The 23,690-nt window shown below is 40.9% G+C and overlaps 1 protein-coding gene across 1 annotated transcript in view; it reads left to right on the top strand.

Annotated features, from left to right (window-relative positions):
* The first annotated feature begins 506 nt into the window (after positions 1-506).
* Positions 507-23,690, top strand: part of AKNAD1 (AKNA domain containing 1) — a 28,744-nt gene continuing 5,560 nt past the window's right edge. Inside the window, 7 exon segments of the mRNA XM_029231161.1 lie at positions 507-1,481; positions 3,527-3,566; positions 4,093-4,241; positions 4,338-4,400; positions 8,957-9,090; positions 16,845-17,001; positions 22,582-22,667. Coding sequence (XP_029086994.1) covers positions 507-1,481; positions 3,527-3,566; positions 4,093-4,241; positions 4,338-4,400; positions 8,957-9,090; positions 16,845-17,001; positions 22,582-22,667 — 1,604 coding nt within the window.

Here is a 23,690-nt window from a genome sequence, read left to right on the forward strand (position 1 = left end):
TGATGTGCGGACAAGTGACAGCCATGGTACTTTAAAAAAATCAATCCTTTACTTGCATTCCAAGCTCCTATTTGGGGAGAACAAATTTCAAATAGTACTTCCTAAGAGAAGTTGGTAAATATTTGGTCATTAACTAGAGACCAATGTCTCCCTCAAATACTAATGAATAAAAAATTTAGCCCCCCTCCTTTCTAATTCCTTGCTTATATACCACTGATTATGTTCATGTAGGCTTTAGGATGAGTTACTCTTGGCTGTGCTTCCTGCCTTCATGTTTATAACTGCATTTCTCTAAACGAAAAGCATCCATTTTGCTCCGGCATAGACACTAGGATAAGCATGTTTTCATACGTTAAATAAATTATATTTAATAATGAGGCTCTTTTTGTTTTGCACAGACTAAGACACACAATGAAGACAATCAATGAAAACCAGAAGGTCTGCTGCTACAATTAAGAACATCAAGACCAGGCAGCAACCGATAAAGGAGGTCAAGCTGCACATACATGGATGAAGCCGATTTCCCAGAAGATGCAACTTCTAAGAAACAGGAGGATTTGCCTTATGATGGGGACTTCTTCCAAATTCAGATGTACAACGATTACAATTTTAGCTCAAAATATGACAACCTTGATGTCTCAAATCAAATGAATTTTACAGAAGAGGACCTTCAAGAAAAGGCCACACATAGAGAGACTTGCAGAAAGGCAGATAAGGCCATGACTTCGGATAAAACAACTGAAAATGCTGTCAGCAAAAAATATAATAAAGAGAATCAATGCACCATAAATCTTCATATTCCATCTAACCAAGGAGACCCTTCAAAGTCAAACATTCCTGATATTTTACTCCATCATCTTTGCAAAGAGGAATTCTCAAAAGGTCAAGGCATTAATTGTGAAACTCTCCCAGAGATCTCTAATGCTGACAGTTTTGACGGAGCTATTATTAAAAATATTATTTTGCAGCATGTTACGAATTCTTGACCAACAGAGCAAACCTAAGAACTCACTGACCAACTCAACTCCAAAAGCAATGGTGAAAACAGCAATAAGCCCAGGTGTTTTCCAACCATGACAGAAGAAAACACCTCTGATTTAGAAGATCCAGTCGCTGCTGGAGAAAGCAACCATCAGGAAAATTCAAATTTTTCAACTAAAATCAAGAGTCCAGGTGATAAAGAAAAAAGTTGCCAAGGGCAGACACCCCAGAAACAGCAGGCTGAAAAAGCAAGTTCAGGCAACAGGTTCAAATATGGCCAAGGTCAAGTTCATTACTGGTTCTCTGATTCCTCTAAGGTTGCTCCTAAAAATAACATAATTGACAAACCACTTACAACTGATAAACAAGCCAGCTTTTCTCCTAAATTGAGAGATAAGTCAGCTATTGTGCAAGATATTTCAGAAAGCATGTCTAGATCAAACGGTGTTGAAAAACAAGAGCAGAAATGGAAAACTCCTGAAACTTCACAACAGATAGAGGTAAGTGAAAGCCGTCTCCAGCAAACATATAAGCAGGGCCGCTGCTCATCTATGTCAGTGTGGGTCTCTGGAGGGTGCATAGAACTGAGTTGTAGGTCTGAGGTTCTGGGTTCTAGTTCTGGCCCAATACCTTGACCTCTCAGAAGCTCAGTGGGTCTTCTCCTGAGAAGAATCAGGGGCTAAACTAACAACAACACATAATAGAATAAAATCCAAGTTCTTCAACCTGGAATTTGCGTTTCCCCATTTTTCATGTCATCCTACCCTTCTAAACTAAACTTCCCCCTCCCACCCCAGGAGTCATCCTTAGCTACCCGGCTGGCCCTGCCCTCTCTGAGATCCTGCCTTACGTGGAACATCCCACCTCTGCTTACCAAAGACCTGCTCATTTTCATGGTCTCCTTCAATTCCCCACTGGCCACAAGGCTTTTCAGAACCCCCTAGTCACCGTCCTTCCCAACCTTGTTTGTTTAGTATTCTGTCAGAGCATTTATCTCAGCCCGCTTTGGATCCTAACGATTTAGAAACATCTGTTCCTTCCACTAGATTTGAAGACTCTGGAGGCAGCCACCTCGTCTTCATCTTTCCTTTGCCCAAGTTCCCCCAGAGGCCTAGCGTTCTGTTTGTACATATTATGTCCTTGGTTATGAATGCTCAATTGGACTGAATTAAGATCTTTAACAACACGCTTCAAGATTGTTATATTGGTGACTATTTAGTACAAAATTTTGCTAATGTTTACTTTATACTATTTCCCCTTTCCCCATCTTCCCATCCTTCCACCCACCTTCCCAGCATGCTGACGCTCAGGATCTCATTGATTGTTTGAAGTTCAATAGTTAGGTAAGTTCACAGTAATGATCAAAGGAAACACTGTAGCTCTCTGGCACTTTGCCAGGACTGTATGATCTTTCCTTTAAGCATTCTATGAAGGGCCCCCTGACTGAACGTTCTCTGCCTATTTCCATTTCCACCTCTTTATGCTTCAGCTGCCTTCCCTTTCAGCTGAACGTTCTGGGGAGTTTGAGCAGAAGCCCCCACCCCTGACACACACACACATACACACACACCGGGAGCCAGCAGCCCACCTGGCCTCGACTGGGACGCTTCTCTCAGTCATGGAGAAATCTGCACCCCTGTGACACTGGGAAGTCTCCACGTTCCTCATTCTGCTTGCAGGAGAACGCCCCTCGGTGGGCACAGTTCTCAGTGCCCTGCGGTTAGTAGGGGCAGAATGAATATCAAGTTCATCTGTCTCTGGCAATGGGAGCCTGAAGTCAGGTGTCTGATTTTCTCTCATCCTGTCAATTCAGGTTGGAGAACTGGACTCTATAGGTTCCACAGCCACCATATAATTGAGATATTCATAATAACCACAGTCTAGTTTGACCACTACAGTAGCTCTCTGGCACTAGCGTGTTTGTGAGCTGTGCGTGTTGGGAACAATGGGAAGACCCTCAAGGTGAATCACTCCGGAATCTGAACTCTTATCCAGTTAGCCTGTGGTGAGTAGAAAAGGGCTGTGTGAACAATCACTATCTTGACACATTTTGGAACTTAACGCTTACTGTTATTATTCTCTGGAGTGTGGCTACCATGTGTCTGAGTGTTAGTGAGAGCGCCAGCAATAGAGCCGGTGACGAGATCAACAACGGTCCTTTGTGGAACCTATGGTCTAGCTGTAGGAGAAATATGTGAGTATTCCTCGTAATAGTAACAAACATGATAGTAGTAACAGCTAACATAAACGCTTACCATATGACAGATACTATGGTAACATTTAATTCTCATCACAGCACTATGAGGTAGGTTCTATTACTATCCCCATTTTACTGTTGAGGAATTTGAGGTTTACAATGATGAAGTAATTGCTCTGGGTCACCTGGCAGATAAGTGTCAGAGTGGAATTTAACCTTGGCATCAGGGCCCCAGCTCTTGACACAACTGGGTGGCCTCCATGATGACCAGAACACATCGAGTCATCCTGAGTAATGGCGTCATGATCACTATCAACAGTCACGTTTTCTTATCCTTTAAATGTGCAGATGGAGCCCATGGTACATATCCACCAAGAACATCTTGCAGGTACTAGCATTTTAAAAAATATTTATTTATTTAATTTTTGGCTGCATTGGGCCTTCATTGCTGTGTGTGGGCTTTCTCTAGTTGTGGTGAGCGGGGGCTACCCTTCGCTGTGGTGCTTGGGCTTCTCATTGTGATGGCTTTTCTTGTTGTGGAGCACAGGCTCTAGGCGCACAGGCTTCAGTAGTTGCAGCACGTGGGCTCAGTAGTTGCAGCTCGCAGGCTCTAGAGCACAGGCTCAGTAGTTGTGGCACACAGTCTTAGTTCCTCCAAGGCATGTGGGATCCTCCAGGACCAGGGATCCAACCCATGTCCCCTGCACTGGCAAGCAGATTCTTAACCACTGGTCCACCAGGGCAGTCCCAGTACCAGCATTTTTAAACCTCTTTGATTTAGATATACATTTTGAAAAAAAATTTTTTTAAATAGTGATTGGTAGTGATTGCCACAGACTTCTGTTTTCTGTACTTCATAAAACTGCAGTGCAGCTGAGATGAATGGTAACCAAAACTTGTTCTTTCTTACATAGGAATAGAATCTGAGACAAGTCTCTCCAAGATGCCATTGACTTCTCAGAAAGACCCTTCCTCAACTTCTTCTTACACATTTCACACGATATCCCAAGGGAAACAGATGTGTCAAAAGTTAAAAGAACAGACTGATCAACTGAAGACTAAAGTAATACTTTTAAAGCTTATTATGAAAGATAGAAATAACCAAATTCAAACGTAAGACACTATGCCCTTAACGAAATATTGCATTTTTTCACTGCAGGTACAAGAATTTTCCAAAAGCATAGCACAGGATTCTCCCTATCATTTGCAAGATAGGAGGCTGGTAATAAATTTTATCAAGTTTTAAAAATCTTCTTAGGGAATTTGACATGGGAAAATACAAATGACTTTATAGTATCATGTGTTCTCTACATTGGTGGGGATAGAAATGCTCTGGTAAGAAATGCTTTGCTGAAGATGAAACTATCTTTGTGTTACAGGGACTAAAAGAGCTTAGAGCTTTCTGTTTCTATATGTATTTAGCCCTTTCTCCTTCTCAGGGGATCTACTACTTATGGCTGTTTTTCCTCAGCAGTCATCCCATAATAAATATGAGACCACGGTAAGTTCAAGAGAATAATATGTCAGCTGTTGTAAAGGGCAAGCACATCCAGATTTGATGGGTCCTGGGGGATACAGGCTATAAAAACCGCCAGTATCTGGCAACTCAATATGTAAAACTTTGAAAACTTAAAATTAATCTTGAAGCCATGCTCTTCAGATCAAAACCTTTGACTTTCGCATCCTTGCTTATTGTTGCATTTAATCAAATCATTAATTTATGTTGTAACCATAGCCTTGTTCATCAGCGTCAGGGTCGTGGGAAGTGGGGGTGAGGCATGGCAGTGGGGCAAAAAGCTGAGACTACTAGAACCAGGGGTGTGTGAAGTTGAAGATGTAGTTTAGGCCACTGGGTCAGCAGCAGGACAGATGGCCAGAAGTCCTGACATAAAGGACACGAGTAAAGCTCAGGGCAGTCTGTGCTTCAGAAACCAAACAGTATAGACAAAAACTAGGAGGAGGCAAATGTTGAGACACAGTTCATTATTCTTTCACCATAGTAATTAAATAACTCATACATTCATTCGACAGCATTTGTGGGGTACTTCCTATGACTCAGACTCTGTATCAGGCATTACGAATTTGGAGATGAAGAAACATTTCTTTTTCAAGCGACTTATCGTCTCCTAGGAACAGACCAGTAAATCAACAAGTAACATGCAGCTTGGGAAAGGTTACATATGATACTAATGGCAGCACTGAAGAGGCTCACCCTTGCCAGTGAGACGGTACTTTAGAAGGCTTCCTGGAAGGGACTTCTGAGCTGGGCATGTAGGAAGAATATGGCAGAGTAAGGGCAAAGGTGTATTCCAGGAAAAGGAATCAGCAGGTGCAGTGGCACAGGGACAAGAAAGTGCTGAAAGTGTGAGGAACTGTGTGGCAGTGTAATTGAGCAGATGGAGCTCGGGGGAAGGGAGGAGACTGGAGAGGTAGATAAGGACTACATCATGAAAAGCCTTTACACCACGCTAAGGAGCTTAGATTAATTTCATCCTGAGGTGGAGCGATGGGGCAACACTGGAGGATTCAAAGCTGAGAAACAGCAAGCACCATGGGGGCAAGACTGTAGGGACAGAGATCGGCTAGAAAGCCATAATCCAGGTAACAAGTTATATGAAGTCCTAAAGCAAGGCTAGCAGTGAGGATGGAGAGGGCACAAATCCAAGAGTTTAAGGAAGTGGCGGCAGATTGAACCAGGTAAATAAGAGAGGAGGCTTGGATGCATTCCAGATTTCTAGCTTGGGTAACCAAGGTCAGGAATAAAAGTGGAGGATCCAGTTCAGAATGGGTGTGCCAGGTAGGCAGGAGGCCAGATGTCACGTTCAGTTTGGGACATTTTGAGGTACCCATAAGACATCCAGTTGGAGAGGTCCAGTAGGCAATTAGAGCAATGGATCTGAAGCTCAGAGGAGTTGTTTGGGCCAGAAATGTAAATCTGGGTATAGTTTTATGTTGAAGCTGTGGGGTATAGGTGATTGCTCAGGCAAACACGCAGAGTAAGCAGTGAAGAAATCCAAAAATAGGATCATAGGAAGCAGAACCAGGGGCAGGTAAAAGAAGAGGGGTCCTCAAAGGAGATCAATGAGGAGAGACTCAAATGGTCGAGGCAGACCTGGAAGGGGCAGAGCTATAGAAGCCAAGAGAAAAGAGGGTTTTGAGAAAGAGGGAGTGGGCCACACCATCAAATCTTCAAGTAAGGAAGGTAAGCAAGATGTGCATTGGATTTGGCAACTGAGAGGTCATGAGGGAGCTTGGCAACCCTGATTTCAATGAAGTGGTGGTTCTACAGAAGCCAGATTGCAGGAGTTAAGGAGTGAATGATAAAGGAGATCTCCTAAAACCCAGGCTTTCAGAAACTGGGAGAACATAAAGTTTTAAAAGGCCAAGCAAAGCAGAGGAAACTGGTTCAAGGCATTAGCCTTCTTGAGGAAGTTTCAGGAAGTTTCTTCCTATGTTAGAGGGTATGTGGGGATTCGTGTCGGGACTGAGAGAAGAGGAGAGAGGTGACTCCTTAGGAAGGTGACTCCTTAATTCCGGGCCCATCTGGTTCAGTGAAGGAAGGCCAGACAGGGCTAAAACTAACTTTCTCAGGGTGAGCAGCACACAGAGAAAGCATTTGGATTTTGCAGCAAACATCCTGGTTCTATGTGTTGATTGTACAAGCTTAGACATGTAGCATGTCTTCCTATCTTAGTTAAGAGAGTTAAATGAGGTACATTTATGGCAAGAAAACTATGCCCTATCTTCTTCTGAACACAATTAAAATTCCAAGATCCCAAATTATAATTCATAATTGGCTTGCTTCACTTTTCTCTTTCCTTTGAATACCTAATTCCTTCTCATGGCTTTAACCACCATTTTCATGCTACCAATTCCTAAATTACTAGTCCTCACTTCTCATCTGGAGCTCCAAATGTTTGTGTTGATCTTCCTTTGGATCTCCCACTCTTACCAAAAATTCTACCTTGCCCAACATTGACATCTTCATTCAAACTTGTTAGCCTTTCCAAATTCCTCAGTTTCATCAGGGGGTTCACATTCTTCCCACCTCCCACAGTAGAAACCTTTGAGTATTGTCTGTGATATTTATAGTATCAGTCAGGGTCCTGGCAAGAACAAGAAGGCTTACTCCAGTGGAGTTACTGAGGAGAGCTTAGTAAGGCATTATTTTACAAAAGCATGGGCAAGGTTAAGGGAAACCAATAAGGGATAGAAAGCATCTCATGGAAGGAACAGTGGGGCAGAGGGACGGAGGAAGAGCAGATAATGGAGCATAAGAAGAGTAGCAGTAGCTGTAGGGGTAGCTGACAAGTTCTGCGGCTTTTGATAGAGACGCAGCCAATCCATGATGATACAGACAGGAGGAAATCAAGGAAATAAAGACCCTACCTCATCCTTCTTCAGTTCCTCTCTCCTGCTGTTGTCTTCCATTGGCTGAAATCAACCAAAGCCAGAGGCATGGGAGCCTATTGATACAGTCCATTGAAGGCCAGCCTCCTGGCTGGGGCACAGAGAAAGTTGGAGGGTGGATCTGGGGTGAGGAGAAATGGAAAACATCTACCACACTTGCCATTTTTTATACCCGTATAGCCAGTATGCTTCTAAACTTGTTTGTTTATTTTAATAATAGTAAGAACTAATAACAATGAAGATGAGAGCTACCATCTATTGAGGGTGTACTATGCTCCTGGCACTAAGCATTATCTCATTTAATTTTTACAATATGAGGTGAGGGCTCTTATCTCAAATCAGAAAACTGAAACTTAGAGTTCAAGGTGACTAAAATCATACAATTAGTAGGTGACAGTCTGAACTTGAACCCTGGTGTGTCCGATTCTGTAATCCCATGATGCAGTATTCTTGCCCTTGGCAATATCTCTCCAATTCATCCTTTCCTCTCCATTTTCACGGATACTGCCTGATCCAAGCCCTCTTGAGTCCTTTAAGCCTGACTTAAGTCTCACTTCTTCCATTGAGCCATAGCAAAGTATTCCATCCCACAGTCTGTTTTCCCAACTGGAATAAAATCCCTGAGACCAGGGACTGTGCCTGATACAGCTTTTGTGTCTCTCACACTTTTGGCCCAGGACCAAACATGGGCAGTGCTCATGGAATGTTTAGTGACTGGGGCTGCAGGGCTGCAGCCTCTGTGCATCGAGATAAGACCCTGACCTGTACAGTTTAAACATTCATCTGCATAAGGCTACATCTGGAAGACCCATTTGAAGTTTTTGACTAAACTTCCCGATGTTCCGTCCCCATTTCATCCCCCAAGTGCCATAGATTCAATCCCAGGTCCTCTAACTTCAGTTCTTTTCTAATATCTATGTGACTTCTGACATACTTCCTAGAGCCCCAATTTCCTCCTCTATAAAACTGGGATAATAAATCTACTTTGCCACATTTACAACATTGATGCGTGGATTAAATAAGATAATGAATGGAAAAGTGCTCTATGAGCTAAAAATTATTCTGCAAATATGTAGGAGTATGAATGTCCCATTAACAAAAATTTAAACACCTCCAAGTGGGTTCTAGGAGAGAAATCAGAAGTGACCATATTTTTCAGCTATGTGCTATGAGATGTCATAAATGCTGAGATGGGTCTTGGGTTGTCTATATTTTAGATGTCAGACTCTGAAACAAAACAATTGCCAGGAGAAGGATGATGGCTTTGTTTTGACACTACTGTGGGGTACATCCTCATTGTGTTTTGGGGAAAAACAACTACACACACAGGCTTACCTGTGAATGATTCCAGTGACTCCACTGTTACAGGTCCTTGAGAAAATGCAGGGACACCTCGAACTGCTGGAATAGGAGTTTCTGGCCAATAAGGAGAAGCATCTGACTTTGAAACAGCAAGTCCACAAGCATGAATCCCCAGCTGTCGATGAATTTGGTCCAGAAAGGTGAGGCTTAAACTGTGTAAGGTGGAAGGGTCAGAGGTAATCTCCTTCAGGTGGGATTCTGTTGCGGCTGATGGCTTAGTGCTTGGAGAGCCATTGGTCTTGTGTCAGCAAAAACTGTGCTCCCATTGAATAAGTGTCACCCCATGCAACAAGCAGTACGGAATTCCTGCTATGTGTAAGGTCCTGTGCAGGGCACTGACACAGAGTGCCCCAAATGAACAATGGTCTCCTGGAGGAGAGACATTGTGCCACCACCTTGCATTTTGCTGGATGTCATTATAATTGGTTCTGAGACTCAGAAGAGTACAAGAAACTCTAGAAAGGCTCACGTGTTAACCCCAGAGGACCCTCTCCTCTCCAAGCTCCTCCTGTCCTGTCCTCTCCTTCATCCCACTCCTGCCTTTATTTCCCCTGCCTGGTTCTTCTTTTCTGTCCCTCTTTTTCCTCATGCACAGACAATTCCAAAGAGACAGCAGGCAGGAATGAATCATTGTTACATTGGTTAGTGTTGGGGTAAGGGACCCACAAGTCCTGATAAAGGCAAAATGTTAACGCTTGAAGTCAAATGATTCCTGAATTAATTCACATTAGAAACTTGGGTGCATAATCATATTGAATGAAGATTCCAGCTGGCCATTCTGATGGCACCATGCCCCTCTCTTTCCAATCTAAATAATTTTAAGATGTAGTCCAGGACTCAAGGCTAGGATTGTTTCCATATAATTTCCTGGGATGAATTTAAAGAACCCATTTAGTAGGCTTAATATTTGTAAGTTCAGCTCTTTCTATTCATAGCATTTTAACACGAATTCATTCTTGATGCCAAAATATTTTAATGGTTTATATTTTGGCACTAGCGTCCTGAGATATTACTTCTTCAAAACGAATGAAATCTCTGTCTATTGTTATTTCAATACTGAGTAATTAGACAGCAAGGATGAGGTTTTAATATTGATTTTTTTCCCCCAAAGGCTTTTTTTTCTTGGAAAAAAGGATCTCCACATGCTTTCACTATTTGTTTAAAAACTAATAGAGTAAGGATATTTATTTTCCAAGAAATCCCACTTGTTTTGGCAGTCGTCTTAAAGACAGGCCTCTGTGCGCATTAAGACCAAAGTTATGCAATGCCTTATTTATATCCTAGTTACACCCACACTGTGCCTGGCCCCAGTATAAATCAAAAGAGTTTCAACTGCAATTATATCCCATATACAGGAGAAGCTGTCAACACTGGGGCAAGGGAAGGACTCAGCCCCTCCCAAAACTCACCTCAGAACTGCCTCAGAGCAAAGTGTGCTCAGCTCCTCTTGTTCTCAAATGGGCAAAATGTGGCAAAGAGCAGAACCCAATCCAACCCTTGAGGTCGTGGTGTGTCGAGAACCTTCTAAATGATGGGTCCAAAGGCTATTGTTGATGACTTTCTGTAAAGGAAAGAATTGTGCAAATTAATTGGCTAATTGCTTAAGTCAGCTATTGTGCTTTTATTAAAACCTTCTTATTATTGCCTTTGAAAGGTAATATTCAAAAATTCAAAAACATTGTTTGGATTTCATGTATCTTGTTTGTCAGAATGTAGTCTGATGGTCAGTTGATTCTTTCACACACTAGCACCAGAAGCCAAGGAGTCAAGAAATGGGGTTCTGCCTCCATCAATCCCTCCTCCCTGATACTATCAGCATACACTCTTGTCTTCTATTTTACAGAAAAGGTCACAAATTCCCTCAAGAAATGTCTTTTCTCCACCTCCAGTTCTGCATGTTTTCACCTCCTCTTTCTTCCTTCACTCACCTTCCAACCTCTCCAGCCTTGGTCCTTGAGCCTATCTCTTCCCGCTACCTTGAGGCCTCGCTCCATCATTTCACCTCCTTTAAATTTTCAGTCTCTCCTTGTCACCTGATGAATTCCCTTCTGCCTGCCAGACTAGAACATATTTTCCTATATTTTACTTATCAGTCTCGTTTTCCAGGTTTAGATCTTTGTCCCACCACTCATTGAATAGGACAGCCTTTCCCCACTGGTAAAAAGCCACTTTTATCATATACAAAACCCCCATGTGTACAGGGGATTGGATCTATCCTCCCCATTGTTCTGTTTCTATATCTACATTAACCACATAGTTCTAAATTACTATAGGTTAGTGTATATTTTTAAATGTTTCTTCTTTTAAACTTTCTTTAGCTATTCTTGTACACTCTTCTTACTAATAAACTTTATAATCAGCTCAGCAAATTTCTTTTTTTTTCATTCATAGAGTCACTTTTATTGAGAAATATAGTTTTAGGAACCAAATTTCTTTAATAAAATTCCATTTGAATTTTGTCTAGGATTTTTTTGAATTTACGGATCAGTTCAGGAAAAATTAAAATCTTTGCAATGAGTATTCCCATCCCATTCCCATGAAAACATCCCCAGCATGTTTTCTTCATGTAGATTTTACATGTTTTGTCAAATTTGTTCTTATCTATTTTATACTTTTTCTGTGTTTTTTTTTTAAGAGTCAAGATTATACACATACCTTTTAAAAAATATTTATTTGGCTGCATCAGGTCTTAGCTGCAGCACGTGCGATCTTCCTTGCGGTATGCGGGATCTTTCACTGTGGTGCATGGGCTCTTTGTTGCGGCACGCGGGCTTCTCTCTAGTTGTGGCATGGGCTCTAGAGCACGCGGGCTCAGTAGCTGTGGCATGTGGGCTCTCTAGTTGTGATGCATGGGCTCCAGACCATGGCAGGCTCAGTAGTTGTGGCACGCAGGCTTAGTTGCCCCACAGCATGTGGGATCTTAGTTCCCAGACCAGGGATCGAACCTGCGTCCCCTGCATTGGAAGGCAGATTCTTGACCACTGGACCACCAGGGAAGTCCCTCTGTGTGTTGTTAATAGATGTTTTCTCTAATCCATATACAGGAAGTAAAGAAAATTGTATGTTTAACTTATACGGGGCTACCTGACACAATCTTGTTCTTACTATTTCGTTGATTTTCAGTTGACTGTCTTAGTTTTTACGTATGACAATCAGAAACAAATAATAGTTCCCCTCAACTTTGCTTTTCCCCTTAAATATTCATACATTATATCTTTTCTTCCAACCAACTTTTCTATATCACATTTCTTTTTATTGCTTTATTTCATTTGCTAGGTTTTCCCAAAAAACATTGAATAATACTAGTGAAAATAATCATTCTTGTCATGTTCCTAATGGTATTGGGAATTCTTCCAAGTATAATGACTGCTGTAGGTTCAAGTAGATAAGCTTTATCGAGAAAGTTTCCATCTATTACTAGCTTACTAGAATTAGATATTTTTAAATTTAGGAAAAAGATTAAAAAAAAAAAAAGATTAATCAAATGGGATTTAGAAATCTCCTTTATGAATCTAGTGAAATATATTAATAAATATCCTAATGTTTATCTATAGAATCAGTTGGGAAAATTTCCCCTTTCTTTTTATGTTCCAGAAGAGTTACTTAAGGTCTTTGGTAAACTCACCCATAATCCCACTTGGATTTGGTGCTTTTGCGGGGGCAAAACCATAAAACCCCTAGAACATAACATAGTAGAATACCTAGATGACCTTTGTTATGGTGATGGTTTTTGAAATACAACATCAAAGGCACCACCCATGAAAGAAATAATTGATAAGCTAGACTTCAAATTAAAAACTTCTGCTCTGCAAAAGACAATGTAAAGAGAATGAGAAGATGAGACACTTTTCGTAAAGGACTGTTATCCAAAATATGCAAAGAACTCTTACAACTCAACAGTAAGAAAAAAACCCAATTAAAAAATGTACTAAAGATCTTAACAGACACCTCACCAAAAGAAAATATACAGATGGCAAATAAGCATATGAAAAGATGCTCCGCATCATATATCATCAGGGAAATGGCAAATTGAAACAACAATGAGATACCACTACACACTATTAGAATGCCCCAAATCTGGAATGCTAAAAACACCAAATGCTGGTGAGGATGTAGAGCAATAGGAACTCTGCTTTATTGCTGGTGGGAATGCAAAATGCTACAGCCAGTTTGGAAGATAGTTTGGCAGCTTCTTTCAAAACTAAATATACTCTTACCATATGATCCATCAATCATGCTCCTTGGTATTTACACAAAGGAGATGAAAACTTATGTCCAAAAACATGCACATGGATATTTCAAGCAGCTATATTCAGAACCATCAAAACTTGGACGCAACCAATATGTCCTTCAGTAGATGAACTGCACTAATTAACTGTGGTCTATCCAGACAATGGAATATTATTTGTGCTAAAAAGAAATGAGCTATCAAGTCATGAAAAGACATGGATGAAACTTAAATGCATACTACTAAGAAAGAAGCCAATCTGAAAAGGCTACATGTTGCATGATTCCAATTATGTGACATTCTGTAAAAGGCAAAACGGGCAAAAACAAAAAGATCAGTGGTTGCTAGGGGTTAGGGTGGGGGGAGGGTTGAATAGGCAGAGTACAAAGGATTTTTAGGGCAGTGAAAATACTCTGTATGATATCATAAAGGTGGACACATGTCATTATACATTTGTTCAAACCTATAGAATGTACACTACTAAAAGTAAATCCCAATGTAAACTATAGACTTTGGGTGATTATGATGTGTCAATATAAGTTCATTAATTATAACAAATGTACCACTCTGGTGGAGATGTTGATAATGCGGGAGGTTATGTATGTGTGGAGGCAGGGGGTATATGGGAAATCTCTGTATCTTCCTATCAGTTTTGCTGAGAAGCTAAAACTTCTCCAAAAAAAGGTATTAAAAAATTATACCACTCACATTCTCTGATCACTGGAAATTAATAATAAAAAGATAGTAAAAATCTAATCAGAAAATTTTAACACTCATCTAAATAATTCTTGTGTTAAATAGGAAATAAAAATGGAGGTTAGGAATAATCTACAAGTCAATAATAAATGAGAAAATAACATGAAAACCAATGTAATGTAGCTAAAGCAGTACTCTGAAGAAAATTTATAGTTTTAAAATGCATTTATTAGGGGGGAAAGTTCAAAACCAATAAACTAAGTATTCAAACCAGGAAGGCAGAAAAATAACTGCAAAATAAACCCCCCAAAAGGAAGAGATTCATAAAAGGAAGGAGAAATAAATGAAATTTAAAATAATTTGATCAATAAAACATTTTCTTTGAAAATATCTATAAAATAAACCACTGGAAAGTCTGACTGAAAAGCATAAATAACATAAAGAATGAGAAAGGAAAAATATCAGAATAAAAATTTTAGATCAAATGGGATTGGACAACTTCATATCAACACAGTTTAAAATGTAGATGAAATGGACAAATCTCTAGGAAAATATAAATGATTAAACTCTACTCAAAAAGAGGTAGGAAATCTGAAAAGACTAATAACCAGACAAAAATAGAAAAGATTGTAAACAGTCAAACCCCCAAAAGGTACCAAATCCAAGTTGGACTATGGGTGAGTTCAACAAAGACTTTAAAAAACTCTTCTGGAACATAAAAAGAAAAGGGAAAATTTCCCAACTCATTCTATACATAAACATGATCCTTCTATTCTCGGTCTATGATCCATTTTGGGCTGATTTTTGTGAAGAGTGTAAGGTCTGTGTCTAGATTCATTTTTTTTTTTGCACATGGATATCCAGTTGTTCCAGCACCATTTGTTGAACAGATTATCTTTGTTCCGTTGTATCACCTTTACTCCTTTGTCAAATATCAGTTGACTAATTTTATGTAGGTCTATTTGTAGGCTGTCTATTCTGCTCTTTGGTCTCTCCATATAAACTTTATTTTTTAAAACATTTATTTTATTCTTTTGGTTGCGTCAGGTCTTAGTTGCGGCATGTGGGATCTTTCATTGTGGCACAGGCTTCTCTCTAGTTGTGGCATGTGGGTTTTCTCTCTCTAGTTGTGGCATGTGGGCTCTCTAGTTGAGGCATGTGGGCTCAGTAGTTGTGGTGGGCTTAGTTGCCCCACATCATGTGGGATCTTAGTTCCCTGACCAGGGATCGAACCCAAGTCCCCTGCATTGGAAGGCAGATTCTTTACCACTGGACCACCAGGGAAGTCCCCATATAAAATTTAGAGTCAGTTTGTCAATAGCCACAAAAGAAGTTGCTGGGATTTTTACTAGGATTGCACTGGATCTATAGATCAAGTTGGGAAGAACAGATATTTTGATAATATTGCATCTTCCTATCCATGAACATGGACTATCTCTCCATTTATTTAGTCCTTTGATTTCACTCATCAGAGTTTTGTAATTTTCTTCATAGAGACCTTGTGCATATTTTTTTAGATTTATACCTACATATTTAAGTTTTTTGGATCTTAATGTACATGGTACTATGTTTTTAACTTCAAATTCCACTTGTTCATTAAAAGAATATAGGAGGGCTTCCCTGGTGGTGCAGTGGTTGAGAGTCTACCTGCCGATGCAGGGGACACGGGTTTGTGCCCCGGTCTGGGAAGATCCCGCGTGCCATGGAGCGGCTGGGCCCGTGAGCCATGGCCGCTGAAACCGTGCATCCGGAGCCTGTGCTCTGCAACGGGAGAGGCCACAACAGTGAGAGGCCCACGTACCACACAAAAAAAAAAAGAATATAGGAAAGTGATTGACTTTCATATATTAACCTTGTACCCTGCAACCTCACTATAATTGCTTATTAGTTCCAGAAGTTTTTTTGTTGATTCTAATTTTCTACACAGATGATCATGTCATCTGTGGACAAAGACAATTTTATTTCTTCCTTTCCAATGTGTATACCTTCTCTTTCCTTTTCTTGTCTTGTTGCTTTAGCTAGGACTTCAAGTACAATGTTGAATAGGAGTGGTGAGAAGGAATATTTTTGCCTTGTTCTTGATCTTAGTGGGAAAGAACTGGTATAATTTTTAATGTTTTGGAATTTGTTGAGATTTTTCTTTGTGGAGTAATATGAGATAAATTTTTATAAATTTAATGAATTTGAGGATAATTAATTCTTTGGGGGCAAAATATATATTTATATTTATATATGCATGTACATATATACACATATACCTATATGTACATATACCTATGGATCAAGCTTGTTAATTAAGTTATTCAGATTTTTCATATCATTCTTTTTCAGTTGATATAAATCACTATTTTCCTAGAATCATAGCTCTTAGAACTGTAAGGGACTTCAAAATAATCAGATCCAGATAAGCAAAGTATTGTTATCTCATGTTATAGTTGAGACATTGGAGGCACAGAAAGATTAAGTGATTTGCCAAAGGATACACAGCTAATGAATAACAAAATGAGAATTAGAAATATAGAACATGATAAATATAATTAGCACTACTGTACGTTATATATGAGAGTTGTTGAGAGTAAATCCTAAGAGTTCTCATCACAAGGAAAAAAATTTTTTCTTCTTTAATATTTTATCTATATGAGATGATGGATGTTCACTAAATTGTTGTGATAATCATTTCGTGTTGTATGTAAGTCGCGTCATTATGTTGTATACCTTAAACTTGTCCAGTGCTGTATGTCAATTATATCTCAATAAAACTGGAAGAAAAAATTGAGTATTAGAGCCCAGGCCTTTGCAGTGAAACTATAAACAGGATGCCTGTCAGGGAAGGTGTCCATTATCCTTCCTGTCTGAAGATAGACGGCATTAAAAATGTAGATCAATGTTATTATATTCAAGAACTGTTGTTACTAATTAGAATGTTTACTGCATACTCAATAAGATGCCTGTGTGTTTATATTTACCTAGAAAAGTAGAAGGTGAAATCTTCACGTTGGAAATGCTACTTGAAGATTTTAAAGAGAAAGTTAATAAAGGCAAATATACTTCAGCTGTCTCTCTTCCCGTGAGTTCTCAAATCAACCTGGATGACTTGTCATCCACATCCTCTCCATCCTCAAATGAGGTAATATAGCAGCCTACAGCCTAATTTCATGCCAAGAAAAATGGTTTTTATGTATTTATAGAATCCTAATTAATGGAATCACTGAATTCTATCTTAACATTTCATGAAAATTTAACTTTCCAAAGGCCTATGAATCATGTTATTTAAAGTAGAACCAGCTTTTAAGAATTAGAAGCTATTTCAAGTGTTGGTTTTTGAAATATCTTATTGGTTTAGGATGTAACAATGCAGCTTAAACTGATGAACTGCTAAAGAGCTATTTCTTCTGGATGAATAGTAACATTTTTTGTAGATCTTGCATGCCTGGAAGAAATAATTTTTCTTCTTAATAGTTTTGTACTATTTCTGCTACATAAAGAATAACACACTCAGTGAAAGAACCATTTCTCATGAGTCCACTTCTACATTTTCTTTCTCTCAAGTTAAATTCTTTTGGATTGTCTACATATGCAAAACCAGGAATTCAAATCAATTACCAGTGTCTTTCTATAGTACTTTTTGTAACCTCAACTATCAGAACATTTCAGAATACATGAAAATTCTGACAAATGGAATCATCTGGATAATTGCCTTAAATTGACTGTATTTGAAGACACAGCCCATGGCTGTTATTCAAAACTTGAATAGGTTCTTGTCAGAGTTTAGGACAGGATATTGAAGATTATATAAATGTTAGCCCTTCCAAACAAGTATGTTTGCCTCCTCAAAACCCTTACCTGCCTGGCAAAATCCCATTCATTCAAGGCCCATCTTCAGAGTTAGCCCACTAACTCTGAAGGTTAGTTATATAACCTTGATGCATAGCCACCCACTCCAGGCAGGATTCTTCATCCCAGCCTCTGTGCCCCCATAGCATCATGTCTCATTTGTCCTTGTGCCTTTGTACCCATCTTTGTAGCCCGAACAACTGACTGAATGCCTGGTATAGAGTGAGTACTCAGTATAGTAAACTCTGCACCACTGTGGATTTAACAAATGATCCCCAAGGTTCGCAGCTGGTTCTCTCTCTAGTCCTGAACCGAAATTAGTGTCAACATGGTGTGAGTGAGCCTAGCGAGGCAGCCCAGGCTCCTGCTCAGCACTCCCCTCAGATCTGGGTTTGCTCTTCTTAACTGGCCCCAAGTGTATAGCAACTGTTGTGAGATGATGAGGACTCTATAACTTTGTGATAAATAGCCCTGAAAAGAGAGTCTACCTCTAGTATTAACCATTCATTCAGTAAATATCTCTTGCTAAATGCTAGGCACTTTTCTTGGTATTGGGGATACAATATAAACAAGGTAGACAAACCACCTGCCCTCAAGATACTTACATTTCCATGAGGGACACATACAACAAACAGATAAAATTAACGTGGAATTACAGAATGTTAAAAGTGCTATGTAGGTGCAAGTAATAATGCATTCTTTAGGACTGTGAAGCCAGACTGCCTGGGTTCAAATATCAATATGAGCTCTGTCATTAATCAGCTTTGTGACCTTAAGAAAGTTACATAAACTCTCTGTGCCTCAGTTTCCTCCTGTATAAAGTGAGGAAATATAATATCTGCCTAAGCTTCCAACTTCTTTAGCAAAAAGTCTTTGCAAACTGTAAAGGTCTGAGCCAACGGAACTATTATGTCTACTATAATTTTGTCATTATCATTTTAGACTCAGGGGTTTTTAATTCCATTATTTCTAATTCCTTTATAATGAAATATCTCAAAGCTGGCCCCCAGACCAGCAGCATTGGCTTCACCTGGCAGCTTCTTAGAAATTTTAATGATATTATTAGGACGTTTAAATGAGTTAATATACGTACTTAAAACAGGGCCTGGCTCACAGTAAGCACATTACCTGGGTGTTAGGTACTGTGACAATTAGGTGATGGGATATGACCAAAAGTAACTCACAGTGGGAGGGTAGGGTCAGAGGTGAGATCTGAATTGAGTACTGGGGGATAGGAATGAGGTAGCTAGGTGAGGAGTCCGGGGAAAGGGACTCCAGGCAGGATGTGATGGTGCCTTAGGGGTGGTGTGGAAATGCAGAACCCATTTTGAGTCACCTCCTGTGCAACAGCAGCCCTAAGGGCAAGTCCCTCTATGCGGCTCCCCAGTTACCCAAGGAGCACCCTGGCCGTCCTGCGTGGCGCCGGAGCCATGTGGGTGAGAGGGGACAGGGTGCCGCCCACCCCCACCCCCACCGGCACAGACACAGGAGGCCCCCTCTTCCGAGGAACTTGACAGGCTGGTCCCACAGCCCAGCAAAGAGGGCAGCGACGGGCCCCTCCCGAGGGTCCGAGAAGGGAGACGTGGACTTGGACCACCGCTTCCACCTCCGGGAGCCTGGCTTCCTTGGGGGCCCTCTCTCCGTAGAGACGCCCAGGGGAGTGAGGGTGGGAAAAGGGCAAGTGGTCACTTGGTCCCACTGTCCCAGGAGTGCTGAAATTAAATTCCCAGTGACTCTTCACCAGATTAAACAAAACCCAAATAATCCCCCAAAGTGGGGCGCCCAGGTAGCTCAAGAACTGACTCTAAAATTCAAACTGCTTTTTTTAAAAAAAAAAAAAAAACTAGACTAACCAGATCAAATGACCATGAGGTTGTCTTCGGCTTCCGGAGTAACGTCCTGCAGCCCCGTCCTGGCTCTGCTCAGTTCATTGCCTTGGCTCTTTAACCAACCAGTATGGCTGAACGTGACTCTGAAATTGGCATAATTAAGATCACTTGGCTCTTATACTAACCGGCGCCCTGGGTGTTAGTGCTGGCGAGAGCTGCCTGTATTGCTAACCCTCTCCACTCTTTCAGAACTCAGGAGAAACCTGCCTGAGGTACCTGTTCTAGATCAGGGCTTCTGCAACTGCAGTCTGCTGTGGACTCACCTGCAGATCTTACTGAAACGCTGGCTTTGATTCGGTAGGTCTAGGGTGAGCCTGCAATTCTGCATTTCTAACAAGCTCCCAGGTGATGTCAATGCTGCTGGTCTGGGGACCACACTTTGAGATGATTTCATTATAAAGGAATTGGAAATACTGGGATTAAAAGCCCTGGGTCTAAAATAATAATGACAAAATTATAATAAGCAATAAACAGTAATAATTCTGTTGGTTTGGAGTTTTGCTGTTTGCATAGACTTTTTGCAGAAGAAAAATTGGAAGCTTAGAAAGGTGAAGAGATTTGCCCAGTGCAAATGACAGGAGACACTGGATCCCAGGTCTCCCAGTTCAGGCGGAGGGCACCCCCCCTACATTCTGCTAATGTAAATCTGCCTTAACTGTGAAGTGCGGAGACACTCCCTGAAGGCCCAGAAGTAATAAAAGAAAACACGGGGGAAAATGAAGCAAAAAAAAACCTCATTATTTTTTAAATTATAAAAGTGATACAGGCTTATTGCAAAAAAATCAGAAAATAGAGAAAAGTATACAGAGGAACATTTCACTGACAGAAAAACCATTGCTAATATTTTAGGGTATATCTGGTCTTTTTTTTTCTCTGATACACATACACATTTTTACAAAAATGGGATCATACATGTATTGGGGGCTTTTTTAAGAATTTTTGATGTGGACCATTTTTAAAGCCTTTACTGAATTTGTTACAATATTGCTTCTGTTTTACGTTTTGGTTTTTTGGCCGAGAGGCATGTGGGATCTTAGCTCCCCGACCAGGGATTGAACCTGCGCCCCCTGCATTAGAAGGTGAAGTGTTAACCACCGGACCGCCAGGGAAGTCCCCATACATGTATTGTTTTAGGATATGCTTTTTACATTTAACATTATATCGTGGGCCTCTCAAAAGTTATTGAATAAACCTACAGCTTCATTTTTAAGGACTGCATTGTATTTCATTGTATGGGTGTACCCTGATTCATTAAACCAATCCCTTATTGATGGACATTTAGTTTTTTCCACTTCTTTGATATTAGAAACACTGCTTCAGTAAAATCATTTTATATGCAAACCTTTGGCCATAGTTGATTAGTTCCTTTGAATAAAAACCTAGGATTGCAGTTAATGGTTCAAAAGATACACAGTGAAAATTTGGATAAACTGGCCTTTAGCAAAGTGGTGCCCACAACAGTGCCTGGGAGTGAAGGTGCCTTCCAACCTGAGCCAAACCAGGGTATCTGTTTTCTTTTTCTCTCCAACCTTTGCTAAAGTGATAAATGAAAACTGATACCTCATTGTGTTAATTTGTATTGCTTTGACTATTTGTGAAATTTACCCATTTTCATATGTTTCTTGGCCATTTCCACCACCTCTTTGACAATGTCAACATTTCAACTAATGTTTGCAAAACTGAAACCACAGTAAATCTTTTTAAGAAAGGCAGACAACTTGGAAAATAGTAAGAGCAAACACTGTTCAGGATTAAGATTTTTATCATACAAAGTTGCTCTGACAAGGGCACGAAGGAGCAGTAGCTCTGTGGTTAAGGACACAAGTGTATGGGGAAAGGCTCAAATGCCAGCTCTGCCACTCACTCTGTGTGACCTTGACGAGCTGCTTAAATTCTCTGAGCCTCAGATTATTCATCACTAAAATGGGGACGACACGCCAGGATGGTGGTAAGGGATAAAGGAGGTGATATGAGAGGTACTTGGCACAAGGAGCAATCAACAAATGGTTGTTTTTATGAATAAGAAAACACTGAAACCCTCCAAAAAATTAATGGATAAAAGATTAGAACTAAAAGTCACAAGTAGGATATACAACCAATAAATAAACATATGTGGAAATGTTTATCTCCTTTAATAACAGAGGAAATGTTAACACAGGGAGCCACCCCTACTTTTTAAATTAACAAGAACATCTTCAAGGGATAACTCCTGATGCAGAGGAAGGTGTAGACAAACGAGCCACCAACATTGATGGCGGCTCTGTAATTCGTACAGCTTTGGTGGAAAGCAATTAGGCCACACGTATCATCACACAAGCGCTTTCACAACCTTCGACCCAGACATTTCCTAAGGAAGTAATTCAAAATATAGAAAAAGCTGTCTGTACAATGATGCTTATTTCTCACTATTGTCTATAATGGTGAGAAAAGTACGTTTATTTTCTGTTTACATAAAGGGTAAAACCATAGTAAGGGTGGTGTCAGCCTTTTCAGTTCCATAGTGTGATTTTTTTGTGTGTGTTAAACAGGGACATATAAACAATCATTTAGGCCTCTAGATAGTCCCTAAACCTTGTTTTAATTCATAGTTGAATACATTGCTTTGGAAAGGCTTTTAGATTCTGCTAACCAGTGGTCAGATTGAAGGATTTAAAAATCATCTTAAATTGGTTCATCCTCTGGTGGAGCTTGGTGTAATTTGAAACTAAAGGAAAGAGAAAACAGGGTGGGGAGAGTATTCTCTCATCTGTACTAGATTTTTAAATGTCTGGAGAAGGAAGGAAGTCAAGGCAGGGTGGAAGCTTTCTTTCTCTAAGCCCCAGGCCGTTACAGCACAGGCCCCACTGAGCCAGAAATTAGAGCGGAGGAGTCCTGAGATGGTGAGTTTGGCGGGGTCCGCGCGGCTTGCTGGGCTGTGCCTGAGCAGCCGAGGGGTGAGTCACTTCCTCGGTCACATCCACATCTGTGTGTGCTCTGTGGTGCAGGAGGAGCCTAACAATGCTTCGGGGAGGCAGGACAGCGCAGAGACGACCGGTGCAAGCTGTGCCTTCTGCCACCGGGTCCTTGAATGGTGAGGGCTTCCAGCTGCTAAATTCCCAGGGTGGGTGGGAGCCGGTCTTGGGATAGTAACTCCAGTGAGGATGGGCATCAACTAACTGAACAGGTGCAAGCAGCCACGGGCCGAGTTATAGAATCACAGATCTCAGGGCTGGACACGCAGCCCGGTCTCCCTCCCAACTGACAAATCCCTGTAGCAGCGGCTCTCAACTGCGGAGAGCATCAGCCTTACCAGGGGACTTGAAAATAATGCACATGCCTCAGCCCCACCTACTGTATCAGCCTCCCCGGGGTGAAGCCCTGGTGGGAATCTTTTTTTAATATTTATTTATTTGTTTGTTTATTTTGGCTGCGTTGGGTCTTCGTTGCTGCGCACGGGCTTTCTCTAGTTGCGGTGAGCAGGGGCTACTCTTCATTGTGGTGCATAGGCTTCTCATTGCGGCAGCTTCTCTTGTTGCGGAGCACGGGCTCTAGGCGCGCGGGCTTCGGTAGTTGTGGTGCACGGGCTTAGTTGCTCTGCAGCGTGTGGGATCTTCCCGGACCAGGGCACGAACCCGTGTCTCCTGCATTGGCAGGCGGATTCTTAACCACTGAGCCACCAGGGAAGCCCGGGAATCTTTCTTTTAAATCTGCCCCAGATGATTCTGATAGGCCTCTTGGTTAAGAATCACGACCACAGCGTATGGAGGGTGGTTTGGCCTTTAGGCTCCCTTTGAACCTTGCCCACGTGGGAGATTATTATACACCATTGTGTACCAGCTCGCAGCCTCACTACTCTCTCCTCACAATGAATGAAAACTTACCCTGTTGGGTCCCACCTCTGCCCCCCAATCCCACAGGAAATAAGCCTAATCCCGTGTCCCAGGGTTTACTTCTCCACATCCCTCAGCAAGAAATCTTCCAGAGGTGACAAGCTGTAAATCGGGTAAAAAGCTGTAGATGTGAAATCCTAAGGAGAAATTCTTAATGGTTTTGAAACACTCTTTGGTCAGCTGTTAGCCCACATGGATTCAGAATCATTTATTTGAAGCTTCTA

This window comes from Monodon monoceros, unplaced genomic scaffold (assembly GCF_005190385.1).
Source record: "Monodon monoceros isolate NGI ecotype Baffin Bay Population unplaced genomic scaffold, NGI_Narwhal_1 Super_Scaffold_18, whole genome shotgun sequence".
In the NCBI taxonomy this organism is placed as follows: Eukaryota; Metazoa; Chordata; class Mammalia; order Artiodactyla; family Monodontidae; genus Monodon; species Monodon monoceros.